At 61.1% G+C, this 21,168-nt stretch overlaps 2 protein-coding genes across 8 annotated transcripts in view; one reads left to right on the plus strand and one right to left on the minus strand.

Moving 5' to 3' along the window:
• Positions 1 to 3,059, plus strand: part of RAD54L2 (RAD54 like 2) — a 60,279-nt gene extending 57,220 nt beyond the window's left edge. For 4 of the 5 annotated variants that reach the window (XM_084531422.1, XM_084531421.1, XM_084531423.1 and 1 more), the window contains one exon: positions 9 to 2,745. In XM_084531422.1, coding sequence (XP_084387548.1) covers positions 9 to 997 — 989 coding nt within the window. In that variant the 3' untranslated portion in view covers positions 998 to 2,745. Of the gene's footprint in view, positions 1 to 8; positions 2,746 to 2,907 lie in introns of those variants that run through there. The other variant, XM_084531425.1, reaches the window with a different exon arrangement.
• Positions 3,060 to 4,883: 1,824 nt separating this feature from the next.
• On the minus strand, positions 4,884 to 17,152 carry LOC311442330 (semaphorin-3D-like). 3 transcript variants are annotated; one of them, XM_084531429.1, is made up of 18 exons: positions 17,072 to 17,152; positions 11,010 to 11,170; positions 9,226 to 9,386; positions 9,019 to 9,081; positions 8,750 to 8,869; positions 8,547 to 8,640; positions 8,319 to 8,447; positions 8,074 to 8,219; positions 7,560 to 7,674; positions 7,407 to 7,476; positions 7,167 to 7,311; positions 6,868 to 7,090; positions 6,673 to 6,749; positions 6,548 to 6,589; positions 6,185 to 6,342; positions 6,022 to 6,086; positions 5,762 to 5,895; positions 4,884 to 5,692 (listed from the first exon to the last, which is right to left on the minus strand). In XM_084531429.1, the coding sequence occupies exons 2-18, from the start codon at positions 11,140 to 11,142 to the stop codon at positions 5,324 to 5,326; spliced, it is 2,244 nt and encodes a 747-aa protein (XP_084387555.1). In that variant the 5' UTR covers positions 11,143 to 11,170; positions 17,072 to 17,152; the 3' UTR covers positions 4,884 to 5,323. The 3 variants fall into 3 exon arrangements, with proteins under 3 accessions (XP_084387555.1, XP_084387554.1, XP_084387556.1); XM_084531428.1 differs by lacking the exon at positions 17,072 to 17,152 and adding an exon at positions 16,724 to 17,012; XM_084531430.1 differs by lacking the exon at positions 17,072 to 17,152 and adding an exon at positions 16,724 to 17,015 and having other exon boundaries at positions 5,463 to 5,687.
• Between the last annotated feature and the right edge of the window lie 4,016 nt (positions 17,153 to 21,168).

The following is a 21,168-nucleotide window of genomic DNA, read 5'->3' on the forward strand; positions in this document are numbered from 1 at the left end:
GTTTCCAGGCTCCCAGAGCTCGTCGCTGGAGTCCGCGAGCAACGGCAGTCACAGTGCCTCATCACCGCAGCTCCCCAGCGCGGAGGAGCTCACTCGGCCCATATCCCCCGACAGCCCCGAGATCATCAGCGAGCTGCAGCAGTACGCAGAGGCCGCGGCAGCCCGCGAGTCCCGGCACAGCTCTCCCAGCACCAACGCTGCCCAAGGCCACCCTGCCCGCACGGACAACGCGCCTGGCCTAGCAGCTCGAGGAGCCGAGCAGCGTGCTGGGATTCACTGCATGGCTCCCTCCGTGTCTTCAGCCTTGCCGGCCACCAGCCAGCACGCGGATGCCCACTCGGTGTTGGACTTACGGGGCAACAAGCGCAAGTCAAGCTCGCCGTCGGCTCCGGAGGAGCAAGCCCTCAGGCAGCAGAAAAAGCGCCAGTTGCCATCATCCGTGCAGCCGTATGAACACGGGTACCCTGTCTCTGGTGGGTTCGCCATGCCTCCTGTCTCTTTAAACCACAACCTAACCCATCCGTTTGCCTCCCAGCCAGGAAACTCCTTGTACATGGGCACTGGGTCCTCTTACTACCAGCTGCCCAATTTACTCCCAGACCCTCATCTGGTGTTCCCTGTGACTACTGACCCTCTGCTGACAGCCGGCACCGCCAGCTCTTCTGCTGCTACCTCAGTCACCGCCAGCGTCCCCTCGTTCATGCTAAACCCTTCTCTGACGGGGGTGCTGCCCAGTTACTCGCTTCCCTTCACGCAGTCACTCCTGCCCGAGCCCAGGATGTTTGCTCCTTTCCCAGCCCCCATCTTGCCTAGCAGCCTTCCCAGGAGCATGGCATCTGCCTACCCTGGCTACGTGTCCCCTCACTCGGGCTACCCGGCCGGGGGCCTCCTTCGGTCCCAGGTGCCTCAGTTTGAACCCCAGGAGGTCCCAGAGGTGGGATGCAGCTCTAATGACGAGGACAAAGACGACGATGTTATAGAGATCACAGGGAAATAATGGGCTTGGCTCCTGCTCGGTCTCAGCTCCACCAGGAGGCAAAAAAAAGTTGCAGGACCTTCTTGGGAGTCAGGATTTCCCCTCTGGGCCACAGCAGTGGGTGGAGAAGGATGCGAAGGGTGTGGCGTGGTGTTTGTTTTCTTTTCGTTTTGTTTTGTTGTTTTTTTTTTTTTTTTTTAGCTGTCAAGGATCTGAATTGTACTGGGAGCTGGGAGATGGGTGGGGGGCGTAGAGCGGACCTGCGAGGGCCAGGGGGGAGCAAGAGCCAGGGGAGGAGGGAAGCAGTAACGCAGACCATAGGAGTGCCTCCCTCCCACGCTCTGTCTGTCTGTCTGTCTCTGTTCTGTCTTGTCTGAAAGGGGGAGGCTTGGTGCCACGAGTCCCTGCCCTTCGCAGGCCTGGAGGCACGGGCTTGACCGCTGGCAGGGCTGAGCTCCTCCTCACACGAACTGCCTTATCTGTGAACTTCTCTCACTTGGGGAGGGGCGGGCCGGGGGCAGTGACTCCAGCAGAGGTTGGGGACGAAGCATTTTTACTGGGGAGGGAGAGGGGGGACTTTACATTGTGTGTGTTGGGGGAGGGGGGAAGGGGGAGGGATTGATGTTTTTTACAAAAAAAAAAAAAAAAAGGAAAAAAAAAATCACCCCACAAACAATTTGTCAACCTCTATCAAATTCACATGAAACTTGAGTGAGGGCTCCCCGGGCCCCTGTGGGTCCCACCCAAGGTAGGTCAGTCCCACAGCAGCGGAGCCATGCCAGACCTGGTGGTGGCTGCTGGAGGGGAATCCTGGTGACTCCCCCAGCTCCACGGCCCCGCCACGCTGTGGCCCAGTGGATCCGAGGGTCGCTGGGCTTGCTGCTGCTTCTGAACAGCACCAGGCACCGGAGGAGGTTGGGATGGGACATGGTTCTGGCCCCAGTGCCCCTTGCTGGTGACCCTGATTGGAGCAACTTCCCCCTGCACAGAACCTCTACCTTAATTTATTACGCCAAGGCATAATATTTATTGTTGGGGGGGGCTCTTTCCTTCGATTTTTAAATTAATTTCCATATTAAAAAATAATAATAAAATGCTGGCCTCCGTCCTGCAGTGGTTGCTCGTCGGGCTGTCTGTGTGGGGAGAAGCAGCCAGCTGCCCAGAGCACAGCCCAGGGGCAGGAGCAGCCGAAGCAGCTCCCACCAGGGTCCCGTCTGCTGCTGGGGAGCAGCAGGAGGGAGGACAGAGTCCCCTCGCTGTGTCAGGGCAGGTGGAGGAGCACGTGTGGGAGCTTCTTGTGCTAGTTCCTGGTGAGGAGGAGGAGGGCGTGAGGAAGGGCTGGCCCTGGCACTGACAGCGAGCACGCAGGCTGCTCCCCTCCGTGCCAGGGCTCTGGAGGAGAGGCAGCTCCGTGCAGGTCCCGTGAGCACAGCTGGATGTGTGTGGGGGGGGTGAACGCCCCGGGATGGGGCCCTGCAGTCCGGGACCCTTTTTGTCCCCATCTGGCTGTCACCAGGCCGGGTCTGTGCTCGCCTTGGGGGCCTGCCCCGGAGCAGGGCTGGGATCTTGGAGCAGGGGCAGCTTCTAAGGGCCTGCTGTGAAAGCAGCAGTCACTGATACCTGCTGGGACCGGGTAGGGAAGGGCAGGATGTCCTGTCATCCTTCACCAACGGTGAGCTGGAGACCTCCCCTCTTGAGAGAGAAAGAGAGAGCCAGGGGCTGTGTGTGTGCTCGTGTGTCACAACGACAATAAAAAAACGTTCCGGGGCTTTCCTAGTGTCTTTCTCTGTTTAATGGACATTGTCTGTCGAACATAACCACACCATTCATAGAAGCCTTAGATCAACAGTTTAGCTATGCAAATTATTTTAATTATTTTTTTAAAAAAAGACAAACATTAAAATAGTGCTTTCTTCTTTAACATATCCTAGGAGTTGAAAACCGAGGGGTTCTGAGCAAACTGCTGGACAACTTGTCTTTGGATGCACCATGGAAATAAAAATCAAACCCCCCCACAAAAGTAACAAAGCAAATTAACTGATGGTGTTCATGCAAGTTTCTCCAAAGACTTGACAGTGCTGCATCTGTGAGTCATGCCCTCCTGTGCTCTGTGTGTCCCCCTCATGCGCAATCCTGTGCCACTGATTGTATGACGAGTTCGCCCAGATGTCCGTTGCATCCCTGTGAGGCTGTCAGATTGCCGGTGGATTTGGGGGAAGGGGGCAGAGGCGAGGGCTTTCCTTGGCCAGAGTAGCCAGGGGTGAGACCTGCGGGCTTGTGAGCAGGACCCGGAGGAGGCCGGAGTGGGAGCGGACTGGCACCGGCACCCTGCTGCAGCCCAGCTCCGCGGCGCTGGTCAGTATAGCAGAGTTCTTCTGGGGGAAGCCTCCCAGCGGGGCTTTTCTGCAGCCCTGCACTGCAGCGAGGCACGAAGCTGTCCCTGGCACACCCGTGGGTGCTGGAGGTGGCCGTAGCCCGCAGGGAGCAGGCTGGGTGCCACCGGGTGGCCTCCCTGTGCCAAGCACCGGGTGCCCCGCTGGCCAAGTGCCTGCTGTGAGCCCCCGCTGCCCAGCCGAGCACAGCAGGGCCCCGTGCCCCCTCCTGCTCCCTGCCAGCCCACGGCGCCCTTGTGGAGAGGGGGGACAGGTCCCCTGCACCCATCAGAGCCTTGGCCAGGAGGTGGCTGCCACCCCTGGGCGAGGGGCCCTGGGGCTGCTCCTCGCTCTCCGTGGGGATCATCCAGGGCGTTCCTGCAGCAGGGGACCTCTCCGAGCCCTTACATCTCTCCCGTGGGTCTCCTCTCCCCTCCCCACCCTTCTCCCATCCCTAACGTGTGGTTCTGCTGCAGAGGGTCCTGTCCTGGAACGGGGGCTTTCCCCTCACAGGTTAGATCTTCCTTTTTTTTTTTCTTTTTGCTGCTGAATTTCTGTCTCCAAATGACCGGCTGGAAGCGGCTGCCGGCGCGCAGCAGGGCTGCGGGTGGTGCTGAGGACAGCAGTGCAGGACACTCTGCCAAAGTTTTTTGGAAGCTGAGGAAGACCCGGGGTGCCCCAGTCAGCCCCAGCGGGGAGGGGTCGGCCCATGGACGGGGTGGGGTGGGGTGGGGGCAACGCAGCCCAGAGCAGCCCACGCAGGGCAGGATCTGCTGGGATGCCGGTGGGGTGGATACGGGCAGGCACAGAAAGGAAAATACTGCAGCAAGCAAAGGGGGCTTCACTAGAAATGGTTATATTTTGGCCTAACGATGTCAGCTGAACCCCAGAGAATCGCTCTCGGTTTGTGGATGGGCTCCAGGCCGAAAGGGACAGGTACAGCAAACGCCTCCGCGACTGGCGTGCCGTGCCACGCTCTGATGAATTTTGTTAATCCGGGCTTGGGAGGACTGGGAGGGACGGGTGGGGTGGGGGAGAGGTCTCGAGGGGAACGTAGTCCAGCTAGATTGCAGTGGGGATGAGGGCTCCTTGCGACTCGAGGGGAGAACACGGCCCCTTCCACGGGGCGACAGCCGCGGCTCCCACGGCAGTGGCATCCTGGAGCCTCCGGCAGATCCGCGCCTGCGGGGGGAGCCTGAATGAATCCATCGATGAGTCTCATTTTTTTTTTTTTTTTTTTCTGTTGTTTTGGGGTTGTTACTATTATGGCTTTTTTTTTCTTTTTTTCTTTTCTTTTTTTTTTTTTTTACTACCGCCTTAGTTTGTGGACGGTCTTTTTGTGGTTGGCAAGAGGAGTATCTCTAGCAGGGTGGGTGGGTCGGTGCCCCACGCATGACCATGTGCTTCCCTCTTCTCTCTGTCGAACGGGACGTGCTTGCCTGATCTCCCAGAGCAGAGACTTTGAACAATTTGTTGTTTATATGATGTATTTATTTTTACTTGTGTTTCATGTCATTTTTTTAAAAAATAATAAATTGTAAGTTGGTATAACTGCCTGTTTCTCTGTCTGGAATTTGTAAAAGCAGCCTGGGCTGGGGTGGGTGGGGCTGGGCGCAGGCGCTGGGGATGACACCGGGTCCGGGGACCTGTGACCGTGGCCAGGTACAGAATGGTTTGTTTCCATTCCCCCCCACCATCTTCATCACTGCTGCTAATAACCATCACCCCTAAGGGCTGGAGAAAACCGAGGAGAATAAATACTCTGCAGGGCGCCCGAGGCTTCGTGTCTGGGAGAGCTGGTCCAGGCCGCGCGCCCTCACCCCGTCGTGCACCCTGGGGTGTGCGCAGAAGCGGAGGGGCCCGGCGTGGCTTGAGGTAGTCACAGTTCCTGCGGTTGGACGCATGGAGCAGTCCCGAAGCTGGCACCCGCCTGCGAGAAGGACCAAGAGAGAGAGCAGGCGGCCCCGGCTCGCCCCTACAGCGCCTGGGGCTGCCTGCGCACGCGGCCGCTCTTGCTCTCCGGGGAGCGGTGCTGCCACTTCTGGTGCCAGGCCTTCTGCCGCTGCCTTTCCTGGTGCCACAGGGCATTGCAGTAGGTGTCGAGGCTGGTGCCCGGTGCCCCCAAGGCTCGCGGGTCTGTCCGGGGGCCCTCGACCCCCTTGCTGCGTCGGTACGGCGGCACCTCCATCGCTTCGTGCTGGATGACGCGGAGGCTGTAGCGGGTGAGGGGCCGGGAGAAGGAGCGCTCCACGGCCTGGCACTCATAGGTGCCGGCATCCTCCCTGCCCAGCTGGCGGATCAGCAGCCCCTGCTCCAGCACCGCAAAGTGGCCGCCGGTCCTGATCTGGTGCACGGGAAGATTCAGGTCACCGTCCCCAAGCCGCCCCGCGCCCCCTCCCTGCCCTCCCCGCACCTCGCTCAGCCCCGACCCCTCGCCGCGCCATGCCAGCCACCGGATCGTCGTCTGTGGGGAGCGTGCCAGGCACTCCAGGAAGGTGGAGTTCTTCTCCACACCAAAAACCAGCTTCTCTGTGGCCACCGCTGTCCCTGCACGGGGACGGGACAGGGTCAGCGCGTGGCACCCGGTGCAGGGGTGATGACAGAGGGTGCCGGGGGCTTCCCCAGTGCCCTGCTGCCCGCTCATCCCAGCATCACCCTGGGGCTGGTGCTCACCTTCTGCTGTATCCTGGCACTGGCTGAGCACATCGGGCTTCAGCACGTCCTGGCACCGGGCACGCCTGTGGGAGGGTGGACAGGACCACGGTGGCACCAAGTGGAGGCACCCGCCACCGTCTGCAGGCTGCCCCTGAGCGGGGTGGCCCCAGCGGGTGCTCACCTCTTCTCTGTCAGCTGGTGCGGGGCACAGGTCTTGCCATCCCAGGTGCAGTAGGGGTCCCTGGCCAGGCAGCAGTCCGTGCAGGTTTTGCCGTAGAGCTCGCAGCGGTACAGGGCGAGCTGGAGCAGCCCCTGGGTGCTGCTCACCAACAGCTCCTGCTGCTCGGGCAAGCAGAACGGCAGCGCTCAGCACCGCGCCGGGCTGAGGCTGCCGGGAGGTGTGGGGACAGCAGGACAGAGCCAGGCACCAGCAGGCTGCTTGGTGGGAGCAGGACCCCAACACGTGCAAGTCCTGGGGCCAAGGGACGCTGAGGATGGAGCGAGTACCCCGTCCCTTTAGGTACCAGTGTGAGGGAGGACTCACCCGCTTCGGTGACAGCTTCATGTCCAGGATGGGAGAAGGTGTCTGGAAGAGAGGAAGGGGTTCCAGTGAGGCTGAGGGCCGGGGTCCCTGCTCCCACCTCCTCATGCACCCGCTCTCTGCGGTACCTTAGAGATGCTGATCTCCTCCAGGTTAATCACCTCGGTGCCGCTGGCCAGCCCCACCTTCAGAACCTTCCCCTCATCTGCCAAACACAGCGGGAGAAGGAGCTGGTGGGGCCGGGCTCCCTGGGGCTGGGGGACACTCCTGCCACCCAGCCACCCTCTGACGACCCCGGCCCCAGAGCCGGGCTGAGGCCCTACCCGTGCCGAGGAAGAGCACGTCGTAGTGCCGGCTCTCCGTCTCCAGCCGGTGCACCAGCAGCCGCCGGAGCCGGTAGGGAACGTTGACCCTCACCAGGACGGGCTGGCGGCCCTGCGGCTGCACGGGCTCCCACATCAGCTGGTGGGAGCGCACGAAGCTGATCACCTCATCGGGGAAGTCCTTGGTGGAGCGCAGGAGGGGGTCGTAGGTCTCGCTGGGGCACTGAGGCGACACGAGGAGCTGGGTCACCGCCGGGCCGACCCCTTGTGTTGCCTCAGCTGCCCTCCCAGCTCCTTACCATGCCGGGCCGGGGGTAGGGGACGCGTCCCTTGTATTCCACCCAGCGGTAGTCGAAGCCCTCCTTGTGCGCGAAGGGGCCGCTGAAGGCCGCCCTGATGGCAGCCATGGAGTAGACGCAGACGGCGGAGCCACTGAAGACACCGCTGCGGGGTGGCTGTCAGCATCCCTGCTCCACCGCAGGCAGCCGCGGAGAGGGGCTGGGGGTGCTGGGCTGCCCCGCGCCTGGGCACGGGCTCACCTGGACACCGTGAAGAGGCCGAAGATGAGGGGGTTCTGAGGGTCCCGGGTGCGAAGGAGGAAAACATCCTCTGCAAAGAGAGAGGTGGAGCTGGAGCCAGAGGTGCAGGGGGGGGGGTTCCCAGCCGGGTGGCTGGGGCAGGCTGCCACTCACCCAGCTGGTCAAAGTGTGTCTGGGTGCCCTGCGGCCCCGGGATGGAGCACACCAGGCGGGCCTTGAGGAACGTGCTCCAGCGGTTGATGAGGCTGCGCTTCCCTCCGACGTCGTTCTGCCGGGCAACGAGAGCTGCACCCAGCCCAGCCCCGCCAAGACACCCCCACGGCTGTCCCCGCAGCGGGACACCCGAGCTGCGACAGCAGTGACAGCCCCAGCCTTGCTCCTCGCCCCGCTGTGGGGTGCCCGGGGGTGGGAAGGTGCTTGGGGAGCCACCGAGTGGGGCAGGGGACTTGGGGCTTTCTCACTGCCATGCAGCAAAGCACAGGCAGAGGTGGGAACCAGGCTCCTGCTCACCAAACCAGCACGGGGTGGTTAAGGTTGGAAGGGACCCCTGGAAGCCCCCAGCCCAACCCGAACAGAGGGACAGTGGCTTTTCACAAGGCAGCGCTCCCCGTGTGTCCGGCAAGGGGGCAAAGCTTGCCCTGTGTGATCCCAGCCTGAGCCCACTGACCTTGCAGACCCGGGCCACCCTAGCATGGATGTGCCGCCTGTCCCACTGCCCGGCCTCCAGCGCCGTCTCTCGGAAGAAGACGTAGACCTTGTCATCGTGCGGGTTGTAGGTGTCGGGGATGGCGAAGGCACCCACAAACGCAGGCTCTGGAAGCGACGGCGTGCTAGCACCCCGTGCAGGCGTGCCCGTGCCACAGGGGAGGAGGTGAGAGCAGGGCACCGTGCCGAGCACGGCCCCCCTCGTACCGTGCAGCCAGTGGTCCTGGTTCTGCTCCGTGCGGATGTAGCTCTGCTCGGCCCCACGCACCCAGGTCCGGAAGAAGGCGGCGCTGCTGCCCATGAAGTCGCTGGAGGTGCCCGAATACAGCTCCCCATCTGCGGGGTCAGCGGGGGGCACGTGGAGGAGCTGGGGGTGCAGCCCCCCGCATGCCGCGTCCCCAAGGAGCCCCGGCTCCCTGCGCCCCCAGCCCTTACCGACAAGGAGCGCGGAGAAGGGCTGCTGGGGGCTGTAGGGGCACCGTCCTCGCCCCGACTGCAGGGAGTGGGTCACCAGCCGCATCAGGGCGCCCTGCCAGAGCCCAAGGGGAGACGTCAGCTCCGCCAGCTGATGGAGGAGGGAGCCTCGAGGGGACTGGGTCCCTCCACAGCACGGCCGTAGCTCACCGGGTGCCGCTCACCTTGCCGCGGGCTCCCAGCTGGATGAAGGCGCAGACGGGCTGGTAGGAGCCCGTCCCGCAGGCGAACACGTGGCTGCTGTTGTAGGGCTGCAGCAGGCGGATGAAGTTGGCGCACTCGGTCTGCCCAAGGGGAGGAGGTGGTTGTTGGCAGGGAGGACCCGAGCCGGCGCGCTTTGCAGGCAGCCCCCCGCGGTTTGGGGTCTCTGGGCGCTGAGTGCCTGCGCCGAGGCACAAAAAGCCCCGAGCTGGGGACTCCCGGCCCTGCTCACCTCCACGTCCTTCCCCGCCAGCCGGCAGTGTTCAACCTGCTCCCTGGAGGCTGGCCAGAAGATCTGCGACAGAAGCGCCCGAGGCGCGGGCAGCAGCACATGTTTGGGACAATTTCAGGGGACGTGGCCCTGGGTGGCAGAGCTGCCCCTGGAGAAAACGGGCAGCCCGGCCCAGGAGCACGTCTGCACCCCCTGCCCAGCACTGACCTTCTCGGGCTCTCTGCCGGGATGGTCGAGATGCAGCAGGAAGATGTGGTTTTTGGCTCCCACCATCAGCCAGGCCCTGTCTTCATCCAGCAGGAGGGCCTGGAAACCCAGCCCGTCCCCTGAGCTCAGCAGCAGGCGGGAGCTGTTGGATTTCAGCAGGTCTGAGGAGCATGAGGTGGGAGGAAGGGCAGCCCGTCAGCGAGCTGCACCTCCCTGCACGGCCCCGAGCCACTGCCGGGAGCTGAGCGAGGGGAGACCCTGCTGGAGCCCCGGGCACGGCTCTGTCTGAGGAAGCGGGGCTGGGAGATGGAAATGGCGAGGAAGGAGATGCTGGCTGCATGCTGCAGGCACCGGTACCTGCCTGGGCCTGGGGCAGGGATTTCCAGGCTGCTTCCCACCAAGTGAACGGGCTCAGCAGCTGCATTCCCCTCCCTGCCCTTGCCATTGGTGCTGGGTCCTCAGGAGAGGACGGGGCTGGCACCCCCACATCCCGCAGTGGCTGAGATGCTGGGTGAGAAACCTCCTCTCCTTCGTGCTCAGTATCTCCCAAGGCCAGGGGGTTTTTCTCCTTGTCAAGACCACTGCGACTGCCCCATCCCGCCCGCTACCTTTTCAGCTGCACCCTCCGAGCAGGGTGACCCGGGGCTTCCTGGGGTCACCACCCGGCTGCACGGGGCGCGAGGAAGAGCGGGCCCCACAGGACATCCCCCAGCCTGGGGGAAGCCGGGCTCTGAGCCTCTGAGGGGTTTCCATCCCCTCGCTGCCACAGGCTGATAAGAGCTGCACCGGAGACGTCTTCGGTGCCGGTGACCCAAACCCTGTGCCACCAAATTCAGCCAAATGTCAGGGGACCAGAGCCCGGCAGAAGCCCCATTCGCCACCCCCCAGCCGTGCCAGCCCCGGTGGGTGCAGCAGGTCCCACAGTGACCCCACAGCCGCCTCCCACATGGCCAAACCCCCTTCCCATCGGGGGGAAGCCACCAGCACCGCTCCCGGCCCCGCACCCCGTGCCCCATCCTTCCTCCGCTCCCACAGCCTCGGCTGCTGTCATTTCCTCCCCGCAGGCTGCTTGCGTCTTCCCCCGCTGCCCCCCTGCCTCCCCCCTGCTGGGGCCTGACGTGAGGCAGGCGGGCTCTCCGAGGTCCTTTCATTTGATTTCGATTTTCTTTTTTTTTTTTTTTTTTCTTTCTGAAGTTTTTTTTTAAACCTGAGAGCTCCTTGCGCCGCTGTGTCCTTGAACCTGCCCGCTGCTGTCCCTGAGTCACATCCCCTGCCGCCGTTCCCATTGTCCTCGAGCCCTCCTGATGCTGGGAGCTTCCTCTCCTGCCCCTGCCCAAGACCGGAGGGCTGCTGGCACGTCTGGCCACGGGGCTTTGAAGGCAGAGCCCTCCACGTTCCCAGCTCTGGCTCCAAGGAAGGACCAAAAGCTGGCCCCGACGCCTGCTCCCAAGCTGGGCCACCAGCAGGACCACTGCTCCGGGGATGTCCCCTGGCACCCAGAGGCACCTCCGTGGCAAGCCCGCCCCATCCCCAGGCTGTCCGGGACCCTGCTCCAAGCCCTCGGCACAAACAGAGCCTGCCCTGAAGCCCTCACAAAATAATTACAGGCAGCAGGGATGCAGCGGGAAGGGCAGGGAAATGGCAGGTGGGGCACAGGGGGGCTGCTGGGGGACATCGGAGCCGTGGTGCCACCGTGGCCACGTCCCTCTCCTGGCCCCATCACCCTGCCCGTGCCCAGGCTGGGAAAACACAGCCCGGCCCCCGCGGAGACGCGTTCCCCTTACCTTTGTAGGTGACACGGAGGCGCGGGGCGTGCTGCTTCCAGGCCCTGGCAGTGTCTGGCTGTGGCAGCAGGGCGCAGAGCAGGAGGGCAGCCAGCGGCAGCCTGCGCCCATGGGGAGCCCCCGTCCTCACCATCGCGCCGCCGCGGAGCTGCTGCCTTCAGCTGAGAGGGGAGAAAATTGGGGAAATGCAGGGGGCAGCCATGGGGGGGGACACGGGAGTTGCCCCGCACCCAGGCACGCTTCTGGAAGCCCCCCCGGGTGCATCCAGGACCTCATGGCCTCGTTCGGTGCCCCCCCGTGTGCCATGGAGGGGCGGGTGGCAGGGCTGGCTGCTGCCAGGTCAGGACAAGGAGACATTTCTAGCCCTGCTCGTGCATGTCCTGCACTGCAGCAGCTCTGAAACCCACCCTCCTGCTGTGCTTTCGGCTCTTTTGAGTCCCACGGTGGAAGGGTTTTAAACAAGTGTGGAGGCTTCAGGTGCAAGGGCTGGAGGCTTCCTGCAGGTCTGCACAGGAGCAACCACACCACCGGGAGCTGAGCACCTCCAGCTGCCCTGCTCGCTCTGTCCCACAAGAAGCAGCACTGGGCTGTGCCTCCAGATGAGGTTTGGGGCTCTCAGGGCCCCCCAAACCCCCCCCTGCCACCCCAGGGCTCATCCAGAGGTTGCACCCAGGATTTGGCAGGGGTTTATTCTACCAACGCGCACAGGGTTGCTGGAGAAGCAGGGAAAAGGCCAGCCTCTAAAGTCTCTGAAGGTGGCAGCCAGGGCACAGCCACCTCCCTGGGGACACGGGGACAGCCCCAGGCTGCGGGGACACGGGGGTGGCACGTCCCTCGTCCGCTGCACCGCGAGACCCAGCGGCGGCTTCGTGCCACCGGCAGCATCCCGGCTGCGAAGGGGGTGGAAAAGGGCAGGGAGGGCGCAGCCCCAGCCCATCACCCCAAATTTCTCCTGGAGGAGAGGAGCCGGTCCCTGCAGAGTTTACACTGTGAGAGGGGGAGCGGGTGTCTCACGGATGGAAACAAGCTGCGGGTGATGAATCCAGGGCTAAATTAAACACTGCCGACAGCTTTAAATAATCAACTGTCCTGAGCTGGGACTGTTTTTATCGGGGCTTGGAGAGGGAGCTGCTGATGAGGGCAGGCTGCCGGGCCGGGGGAATTTCAGCAGGGTAATGCCTTCCTGGGGCTCCCACGCTCTGGGTGCTGGGGGATTTGGGGGCTTTTCCTTCGGAGACCGGCTCCTGCAGAAGGTCTTGCAGGAGATGGAGCAACGCCAGGAAGAGGAAAGTCCCTCCAGCTTACAGCGTGCTCAGAAACCTCCAGAAAATACAGCTCGCTCGTGAAAGCCATGCCCCAGAGAGGCAAATTTCCAGGGCGGAAGGGCCCCGGCAGCAGCTCCATCCCCAGGGACGGAGCGTGCCGGAGGAGAGCTCGGCAGCAACCCCCTGCCAAGTGCCAGCCCCACAGACCCCGATTGTCTGGCTGTTAATCCCGAGCCCCCGCGCTCAGGACGTCGCCTTCTTGAGTTACAGCCTGGGGCCAGCCGGGCTGCGGAGGGGCCCCAGCAGCAGCTGGGGGAGCCTGGGGGGGGGCTGAGAAACGGGGCAAAACCTGGCAGCCAGCAAGGGCAGGAGGATGGGACGGCTGCTACCGTGCCGTGCCCCCGTCCTTCACCTCCCCGCGGCTCCACGTGGCCCCACGATGCGCTCTGGGTGCTCGGCGGTGCCCCAGGACGTGTCACCGAGGCCACGTCTCACGTCCAGGGGTGGCAGGGCTCGGCGCAGCCCCCCCTGGGTGTGATGGATGCCCTGGCAGCTGCTGCGCCCTGCTAGCCGTGCCGTCACGCAGCGGCAGCTGTCAGCCTTGTCCCCTTCTGTGGGGGGCAAAGCCACCGTGTGCCCCCCCCCCGGCCTTTCCCCGGAGCCCAGGGGTGGGAGTGGAGCCCTCCATGGGGAGGGGATGGGTGCTGATGGAGTGGGACCCCCGACAGCAGAGCTGGGGTGGCAGTGGGGCGCTGAGGCACTGCCTGCAAATGTCAGGGTGAGACAAATCCCCTGGTCACACACAGCCAGCAGCCCTAAAAGCTGGGGAAGGGGGCTGAGCCCCCCCCAGGGCTGGGTCCCCCAAGCCTCAGGACCCCAGGGGGCACAGCCGCATTCCCGGGTGCTGCCCACACCCCGGGGCCGAGCCCAACACTTGTCACTTGCCCACCACATGGCCCGACACCCGATACGGAGCTTGCCCCGCCACGGGGCCGCTTCCCCGGCTTCCTGAGCCAGGCACGGGCTCAGATGTGCGCGGGGCTCCGCGGGCAGGAGGCCGGGAGGCAGCTGGCCAGCTCCGCAGGCAGGGAGCCCCCGTGCTCCGGGCTGGGCTGGGGTCTTCTCCAGCACCCCTGAAGCTGCCCCCCACCCCTCCCTGCTCCCTGAAGCACATGGTTGTTTTTTATTTCCTGACCGGCTCAGCCCTTCGGGCAGGGATGCTCAGCGCCTCGCCGGGAGCTGCTCCGCGTCCCCCCAGCTCCAAAGCCGGGGCTGAGGCAGGAGCTGCCCACCAAGCACCTGCTCCTCGGTCACTCCTCGGAGCGACGGGGCTGTCACCCTGCCTCCCAGCACCGGGCAGCTGAAAAATTGTTTTCTTTTCATCAAAAGCAGGCCCGCTCCCTGCCCTCCTGTGCTAATTGGAAGAGGTTGAGCAGGCGTGGGGGGCTCGGCCAGAGAAAGTATTTTAATGAGGCTGGAGGCAGCCTGCGTGGCCGCCTGCTTCATCTCAGAGCCTCTCGGTTGCAGCTGCTGGGTAGTTCCAGCTGCGAGGCTCTGCCCTGCCAGCCTCGGGCCCCTTCGCAGCCCCCAGGGTCTGCCCTTGGCTCCAGCGCGCTGCTGCCTGCGTCCCAGCGAGGATGAGGAGGAGGAGGAGGAGGGATGCCAAGTGAAGGGCCGCAGTTTTGCATGTGGCCCAGGGCACTCGCAGCTCTGAGCGGGGGCAGCGTGGGAAGACCAGTACTTCTCCCCGCTGACAATGGGCAGATTGAAACTGAAAGTCTATTTCTTTTCTTTTTCTTTTTCTTTTTTTTTTTTTTTTTTTCCTCACGCTGGCCAAATGAGCTTACATCAGTGATCTCCTCCTGGAAAACAGGGAAATAAACCTTAGCCCGCTGGTGGGAGCAGCGAAGTTGCTTCCGCACACAATAAGCGGCAGCCTGCCAGCGAGCTGGACGAGAACAATAACCCCACGCGGACATGTGCCTGCGAACCGCATTGTCTGAGGGAAACCACATCCTGGGCAGGCTCCCAGGACCCACGAGTGTTGCAGCAGCCGTGCCGGTCCGTGCCAGTCCGGGTTTGGCAGTGCCCATACCGCAGGCACGACTCTGCCGGGGCTGTGCCAGGATTGCACGGGGTCACCGAGCGTGGCGATGGCACATCCATGAGTGTGCCCATCCCGTGGTGCCCACACCAGGGAGCAGTGAAGGTGCTCGTGGAGGTCAGGGTTGGTGGCAGCCAGGGCTCAGGGTAGGCTCCTGTGTGCCACCATGCCCCAGTGGCCAGCTGCAAGCTGATGCCCTATAGTCACAGCTGCCTTTTGGGGTATTCCCAAACGTTTGGGGCATATCCCAAATGCGTGATGGCTCTCTAGGGGTGCAGAGCACCTCAGTCCCTGGCCCTCCTGTGCAGACCATGGCAAGGCTCCTCAACAAGTGGTGTGTGGGGGGCTCAGTCCCCAGCCCCAGCCCCACCCCGGCTGTTTTTTCGGCCGGTGCATCCCAACACCTCTGTGGTGCTGGCTTTCAGCCGCCTTCTGCAGCTGCAGGAGCCTGTGAGACCTCGCGCCCTCAGGGACTCCCCTTGCTGTAATCCCAGCCGCAGTGGGAATAGAGCAAACACGGAGGAAGAGGCAGCCCCGAGCGCTCGGCAGCCACAGTTTACAATAAATCCTTGTCCGTGCTGTAAACAGTCCCCGAGCGGGTGTCAGAGGAGCGCAGCAGGCGGCGGGGAAGCCAGCACCACGCGCCTGCGATAAGGGCTGCCAGCCCCCGTGGCCGGGGGGCTGGGGGCTGCCCAGAGCATCGTTAGCAGCACCTTCTGCTGCGGCCACCCCGGGTGGGCACAGCCCCTACACGCCCTGGGGGGTTTCCTGTCCAAATCCTGACCAGCAAAGCAGAGTGAGTGCATGAGCCCTGCCTTGCGTCCTCGTGGAATTCGGCGAGATTAGATTAGGGATGAGTGCTTCCCGTATTTTCTTATAGCAGTGATATCTGTGTTTTCAAATTGACCTCGCCATCGCTGGCTGATAAACCATAGGGGGGTTTGTTAGTTTTTTGGGGATGTTCAGTGCCCTCAGCTCTGCAGGAGATGTTCATGCTCTCCAGCAATGAGCATACTGCAAGCTGTGGATTTCGGCACGCTGGGCACTGCAGCAGTCGGGGCATTACAACGGTGCTGTCCTGTCCTCAACTGCCCGGGCACTGCCTGCAGGGTGCTGCGGGGACGGCAGTGGCTCCGCTGGGAGCGGATGGAGCAGGCAGCACACGTCTCAGTCACACTGTGCCATCAGTCCCTTCCCAACGGTCCCTGCACCGCTCTCAGTGCGTTGTTTTTCTGGATGGATTTGGTTTCCTACAGGCACTTCTCCCACAGCACTTTCCCCTCCTCCTGTGGGCACGAGGCTGCATCCAAAAGGCGCTGGGTTCCTGGATCTCACGCTGCCCTCCAGCCTCACAGCTGGGCTAACGAAGCCAGCTCATTACAAGCATCATTTCCCCCGGACAGGGCACTGCGCGCTGTCACAGTTTGCACCGTTTGTGGAGGTCTTGTTTCAAGGACAGGAAGAAATTACCCTCTGCTTTCATTTAAGTCAATCGAGTGCTTTGCTATTTGTGTCTGTCCATAACTGTTTAGCCTTCTCCTCACCATCCTCAAACCGAGTGTCACCAGACCTCTGCACCGCAGCACCCAGCTCCTTGGCCAGCCCCAGCCCTGTCCTGAGACCCTGGGAGGCAACAGGGCAGGGGCTAAACCTCCCCCACCACTCCGTCACTGTCCCTCCAGCTCTGCTCCCTCCCTGCCTGCTCCATCCGATGGCCCGAAGCGAGGCATTTCTCCTCTGCAAGGCTGTCACAGCTGCCTGAAGGCAAGCGATCGATTTTCATTTGGGGGTGGGGGGATCCAACAAAGCTGTCTCTGGCTGGCAGAGAGTTCCCCAGACAGGAGCAGCCCCTTGGAGAAACCTGCCAGCAGCATCCAGATGAAACAGCCCCCCAAAAATCACTTTGGAGATTGAGAGCTTGACAGTACAAACAAGAGCTTTACGGTCCAAATAAAAGCTTTGCGGTCCAAATAACTCCCGGGACCAAGTTAAGGCGTTAACAGATAAGAGCCCACAAATATCATCACCAAAAACTTTTTCAATGCAAGCTATGGCAAGCCGAGCGGCAGAACAATCTCTGCTCTCGGTTTTGGAGTTGGCAGAAGATTAATCGCTCCAAAGCCGCGCTGCACAAAGACATGAAGTGCCCCAAGCCCACGTTAAGCCCAGAGGAGCGCTCATTTACACAGGGTCAAGCCTGCTCCGGCTGTCCGCTCCGCACCGGAGCCGCTCTGAGCTGGAAATGGCAGCACTGTTTCGTCCCACCGGGAGGGAGAAACAATGCCGAATATTCCAGCCGGCCCTGCCAAGCGTACGAGCAATTAAAAAGTTCCCTCGTTACTCACCGAGCAGCCCGGAGGACACCACGGGCAGGGAGCTGCGGGCGCACCCCGCACCGGCCGCAGCGCGCCGAGCTGGGCGCGCAGGGTGGAGCCGGGTGCCGGGTGGGCCGGGGGCGGCCTTCATTCATAAAAGCAGCCCCAGGAGCATCTGTCCCGGTGCCGAGTGTCCTGCTCAGCCCCCATCCTGCCTGCCGGGCCCCGCGGATCTGCGAGCGGCAATTGCCATCTAGCGGCGCCCGCACCGCTCCAGCCCCTGCTCCAGCGCAGACGGGGCTGCGGGGCTCGCCTTAAGTCATCAGGAGCGACGCTGCTTTTCCCTTTAACTTTTCATTCCCTCGGCTCAAGGCGTACCTCGCAGGGGTGGAACAGTGGAACAGTTCACCGGATGCCTCTGCCAAACGTGTCTGCTGCACCGGGGGCTGGGGACAGGGAAGGGCGCCGTGCAGGTGCTGCTCCTGCGCTGCCTTCACGGAGGAAACCCCTTTTCCCCAAGGGGCTCCAGAGGCTGTGTCATGGAAAGAAGGAGGTTGTGTTCCTCTGGACGGATCCAGGCTCCTGCGTGCCTGCACCAGCACTGTGCTGGCTGCAAGGGTCAGCACAGCCCAGGGCCACGTCTGTGCTATCCATCTACACCTAGATAGAGATACACATCACAAAGGGTTTTCCCAGCTTCTTGGTCCTAATCCGAGCCCATAAACTGGACGCCCACAAGCGCTTGGAGAGCGTTAGGTGCATTCCTGGAGCACGTTTGATTTGGTTTCATCTGAAAGGAATCCAGGCTCTCCCGAGTCCGAGCTCTCCAAAGCCACTCCAGGATGAGATCCAAAGTGCAGCAAGTGGGGGAAGCTGGGAGATCAGTTTCCAAACTGAGCCCTGCTCCAAATTAACGTGCTGGAAAGGATGCAGCCTAGCAGGGCTTTGGGGAGCAGGGGCTTCACTGTCCAACGCCCCACCGCCAGTGCACTGACCCGGCCATTTCCTAAGTCCTGCCCATCAGAAAGGCCCCTGGGATGACAGCAAGTCCCAGGGTCAGAGGCAGCTTCATCAGCAGCTCATTTTTAGGGGCTCCATCCCACTGCCCCAGACCTGCTTGCCCCCCCATGGTGGCCAGGGCAGTGACGGGACACTCACCACTCGCTGCAGCAGAGGCGGTGGCGAGGCGGTGGCACGAGGCAGCTGAGAGGTGAGCCCTGAGCTTTCCCCCAGCTCGGGGCTGTTTCTGGACAAGCCCATCCTCCCATTGTGCTGCCTGCAGCCCTCGGTCTCCTGGGTGTGCGGGGCGCTCATTTCCCAGCTTCCTCGAAGCACACCCAGGCGCTCGGCAGGAAGGCGAGGTGCACTTTAGCAGCTGGAAGCGATCACCAGGCCTCTCCTACATAGGAAACGGGTGAATCCTGGCCAGCCCTGTGAGGCTGCTGACCCGGGGTCCTCCCTGTGGACACCCACCCTATGCCAGGGCAGAGGCTCCGTGCTTCCTGGGCAGGAGATGCTGGGGAAAGCAAGAGCGCACCGTGGAGGAACCCCCATGCTCAGGAGAAGAAGAGGAGCCCCGAAGATGCAGGGCACAAAGTTGGATGGGGTCCTGTGCCCCCTGCCCAAGCAGGGCCAGCCTCACTAGGTGACACCTGGGGGAGGCTGGGCTGCTGACTGCACTGCACCGTGGCTGAGGGAAGAGGAAAAGAGCAGAGAACTGGGGGGTTGGGGGAGAACCTGCCTCCCTCCCAGCTCGTGCGGAGGCTGGGATGACACCTCCCGGGGTCACTCCACCTCCGTGTGTGCACTGTGCTCGGAGAAACACTGCACAGGGCTGGGTCCTGGTGTTTTACTGCCGTCCCAAAGCCAAACGCAGCTCCAAAAAGGCTTTCTTTGTGAAAAAAAAAAAAAAAACAAAAAAAACAAAAAAAACCGTGAAGCCCAGAGATTTGCTTCCCTGGCCTGGGGGGTGCTGCATCAGGCTGAGTGCTGCCAGCCAGGGGAGCCAGCCCTGCCCTGCAGCCTGCGCGTGCCGAGGAGCCCCAGCTGGCCCCGAGCCGGTGGCACTGCTCTCCCTGCTGCAGGCAGCTGATGCTCTCCATTACAGCCCCTCACGGGTTGCTTCTGAGAAACCTCCTCCTTGCCCCATGCCAAGCCCTGTGGCTGGGTTCAGGTACGTGCCTCGCTTGAGGCATTAAGTTACCGAGCATGGCAGAGCACAGGAGGGGGCTCGTACCTCTGGCCGGGGGGCACTCAGGGCTCTCAGCCTTGTTCTGGCTGACCCCTGGGGTCTTCCAGCAGGCACAATCCCAGTCCTAACCATGGAGAACACAGATACTTGAAGAGGAATTATCAGGTATCGAAGCCTCATCTGAAAGGTTGTAATCTCCTGGTAAATAAGAGCCTTTTTTTTTTTTTTTCTTTGAAAGCGTGCTGCCCAGCACCATCCTGCCGCTATATTTAGCTTTTATATTAGCCAAGCACTTCATTCGCAGAGAGGTCGAGCCTCTCCCCAGTAGCACAGCCTGGACACGCACTGTGTGAAGGATGATCCCCTGCACTGCACCTCCCGGGGTAAGACAGATGTGAAAGAGCTGTCAGCACCCACGGGTGTAAATTTGGCAGGGCCTGGGCGGGTCAGGGCCCCATGGGTGCAGCACGGAGCCAGCTCCTGGCTGTGCCTTCGTGGGCCAAGTCCCTGCACACAGCAGAGACGGGCACCAAAACGTGACCCAACAGCTGCATTCCGCAGGAAAGCCCTAGGAGCTGCCTTTTTTAGCTCACTTGCAGCAAGTGGTGCAAACCCAGCTTGTGGAGCAGTTTTGTTTGTTTTTTGGAGAAAAGCAGGGGTTGCTGCCCACTGCTGATGGAACGGGTGTGCCTGGTGGCACTACCGTGATATTTTTCCATACAAAGCTGTGCAGAGCTTTCCTAGGTGGACCTACCAGGTCAGGAAGATGTGGCCAGGCCCTGCATGTGTCTGGTTTCAGTCTTTGCACTACCCACAGAAGAGGCATTTTGCTTTCCTAGGTGCATGAGAACTGGTCTACCATCCTGCACCCATCCCTCTGGCTCTTTGGGGATCTTACACTCCAGCCAGAGCTGCAAAAAAGTTAAGAGCACTTGCTTTCCAGATAACCCTGCAGTCACAAGGTCCCGTATTTGTGACTCTTCCCCTGGTGACACACTGCAGAAGGAAGGAGCCCCAGAAGGAAGGAGCCCCACAGGGTCCGTTTGCTGCAGATCATTTGTCTCAGCCTTCTCGCTCTGCTCCCTGCATCACACCCCGTGATGTGGAGGTGCCCCCAGACGAGCAGAGCAGGAACCCTGCATTAGCAATGCACTGTGCCACTCCTGCTCTTTGGAATGAAATCTGGAGAGAGCCACAACTGAGATAAAGCAGCACTTGCTTTATTGAATCCACAGCACAAGAATCCCAGTCCTGCCTTGCAGGACAACTTCCCTCTCTGTCACCTCACTCCTCCACAGGGAGAGGGTTCCAGTGCTGGAGCTGAGAGGGCGCAGTCTGCAGTTGCACCTCTTCTGTCCTTGCAGAGGGAAGCATGGTCACTGGTTTCTTTGCTCACTCCTTCTCTCTCCTTCCCCTTTACACGATTTGCCACATCCCACTTGCCGTTTTCTTCTTAGAAAGCTACTGGAAGTACAACCCTAGCTCTACATCAGTATGTTCTGCTTAGAAGGTCCCACCTCACTGTTGTATCAATATTAATCTTGCTTTAATATGAATAAATATTGGAAATCAAAGAATCCACTAGCTTTTCTTAGGGAAAAAGAGAAAACAGCATCTCTTGCTTCAGAGACTAAAAATGTCTTAACTGATGTTAAAAACCAACATTTGTAATCCTCAGTCATATCCACTACTGAAGGACGGCATGCAAGGCAACATGCAGGACATGGCAATAGCACGAGCACAACTGTGAATAGTCTTTGAAATACAAGCAAAATAACTAAAAGATATCAAAGCAGTTGCAAACCAGCTGTGGCTTTAGGTGCATTCATTAAATATAAATATATATATAAATGGTATCAAAAATATCAAAGACATCAAAGATACCCTGCCAGGGATAGTTGAGGTTTCTACATCACCTAGGCTGTTGTTTTAACATGTTACATTATTTTTTTTATTTTTTTTTTATTTTTATTTTTGGCTTTGTGCTTCTTTTTAATGCTTTTGGCTTCTTGATCTATTTGTTCCCATTCATTAATAACCTTGTCCCAGTCATCTCATCCTAACGCCAGCGGAGGGCTCCCCTACGTTCCATAAAGCTGGGTGTTCCACAGCTGACGGGTTACGGATGCAGAAGGCATGTTTCATGCTTACACACATACATTAACGCACACAAACACACCCCTTCAAGGGAATTATTACACAGAGACAGCCGCTGGGTTTTCGTGGGGAAGAGGAATCCAGAGGAAATATGACGATATCAAATGTAGCTTGATTTTCCATGAGA

Source organism: Aythya ferina (genome assembly GCF_964211825.1).
Source record: "Aythya ferina genome assembly, chromosome: 10".
In the NCBI taxonomy this organism is placed as follows: Eukaryota; Metazoa; Chordata; class Aves; order Anseriformes; family Anatidae; genus Aythya; species Aythya ferina.

What these genes read in the sequence shown, in the direction of transcription:
- LOC311442330 (XM_084531429.1), bottom strand. Translation starts at nt 11,142, where the DNA reads ATGGTGAGGACGGGGGCTCCCCATGGGCGCAGGCTGCCGCTGGCTGCC. An exon ending in AGCTGGGAGCCCGCGGCAAG is followed by an intron (nt 8,641 to 8,749) that starts GTGAGCGGCACC and finishes GGGCTCTGGCAG; the next exon opens with GGCGCCCTGATGCGGCTGGT. An exon ending in TGAAGCTGTCACCGAAGCGG is followed by an intron (nt 6,343 to 6,547) that starts GTGAGTCCTCCC and finishes TTGCCCGAGCAG; the next exon opens with CAGGAGCTGTTGGTGAGCAG.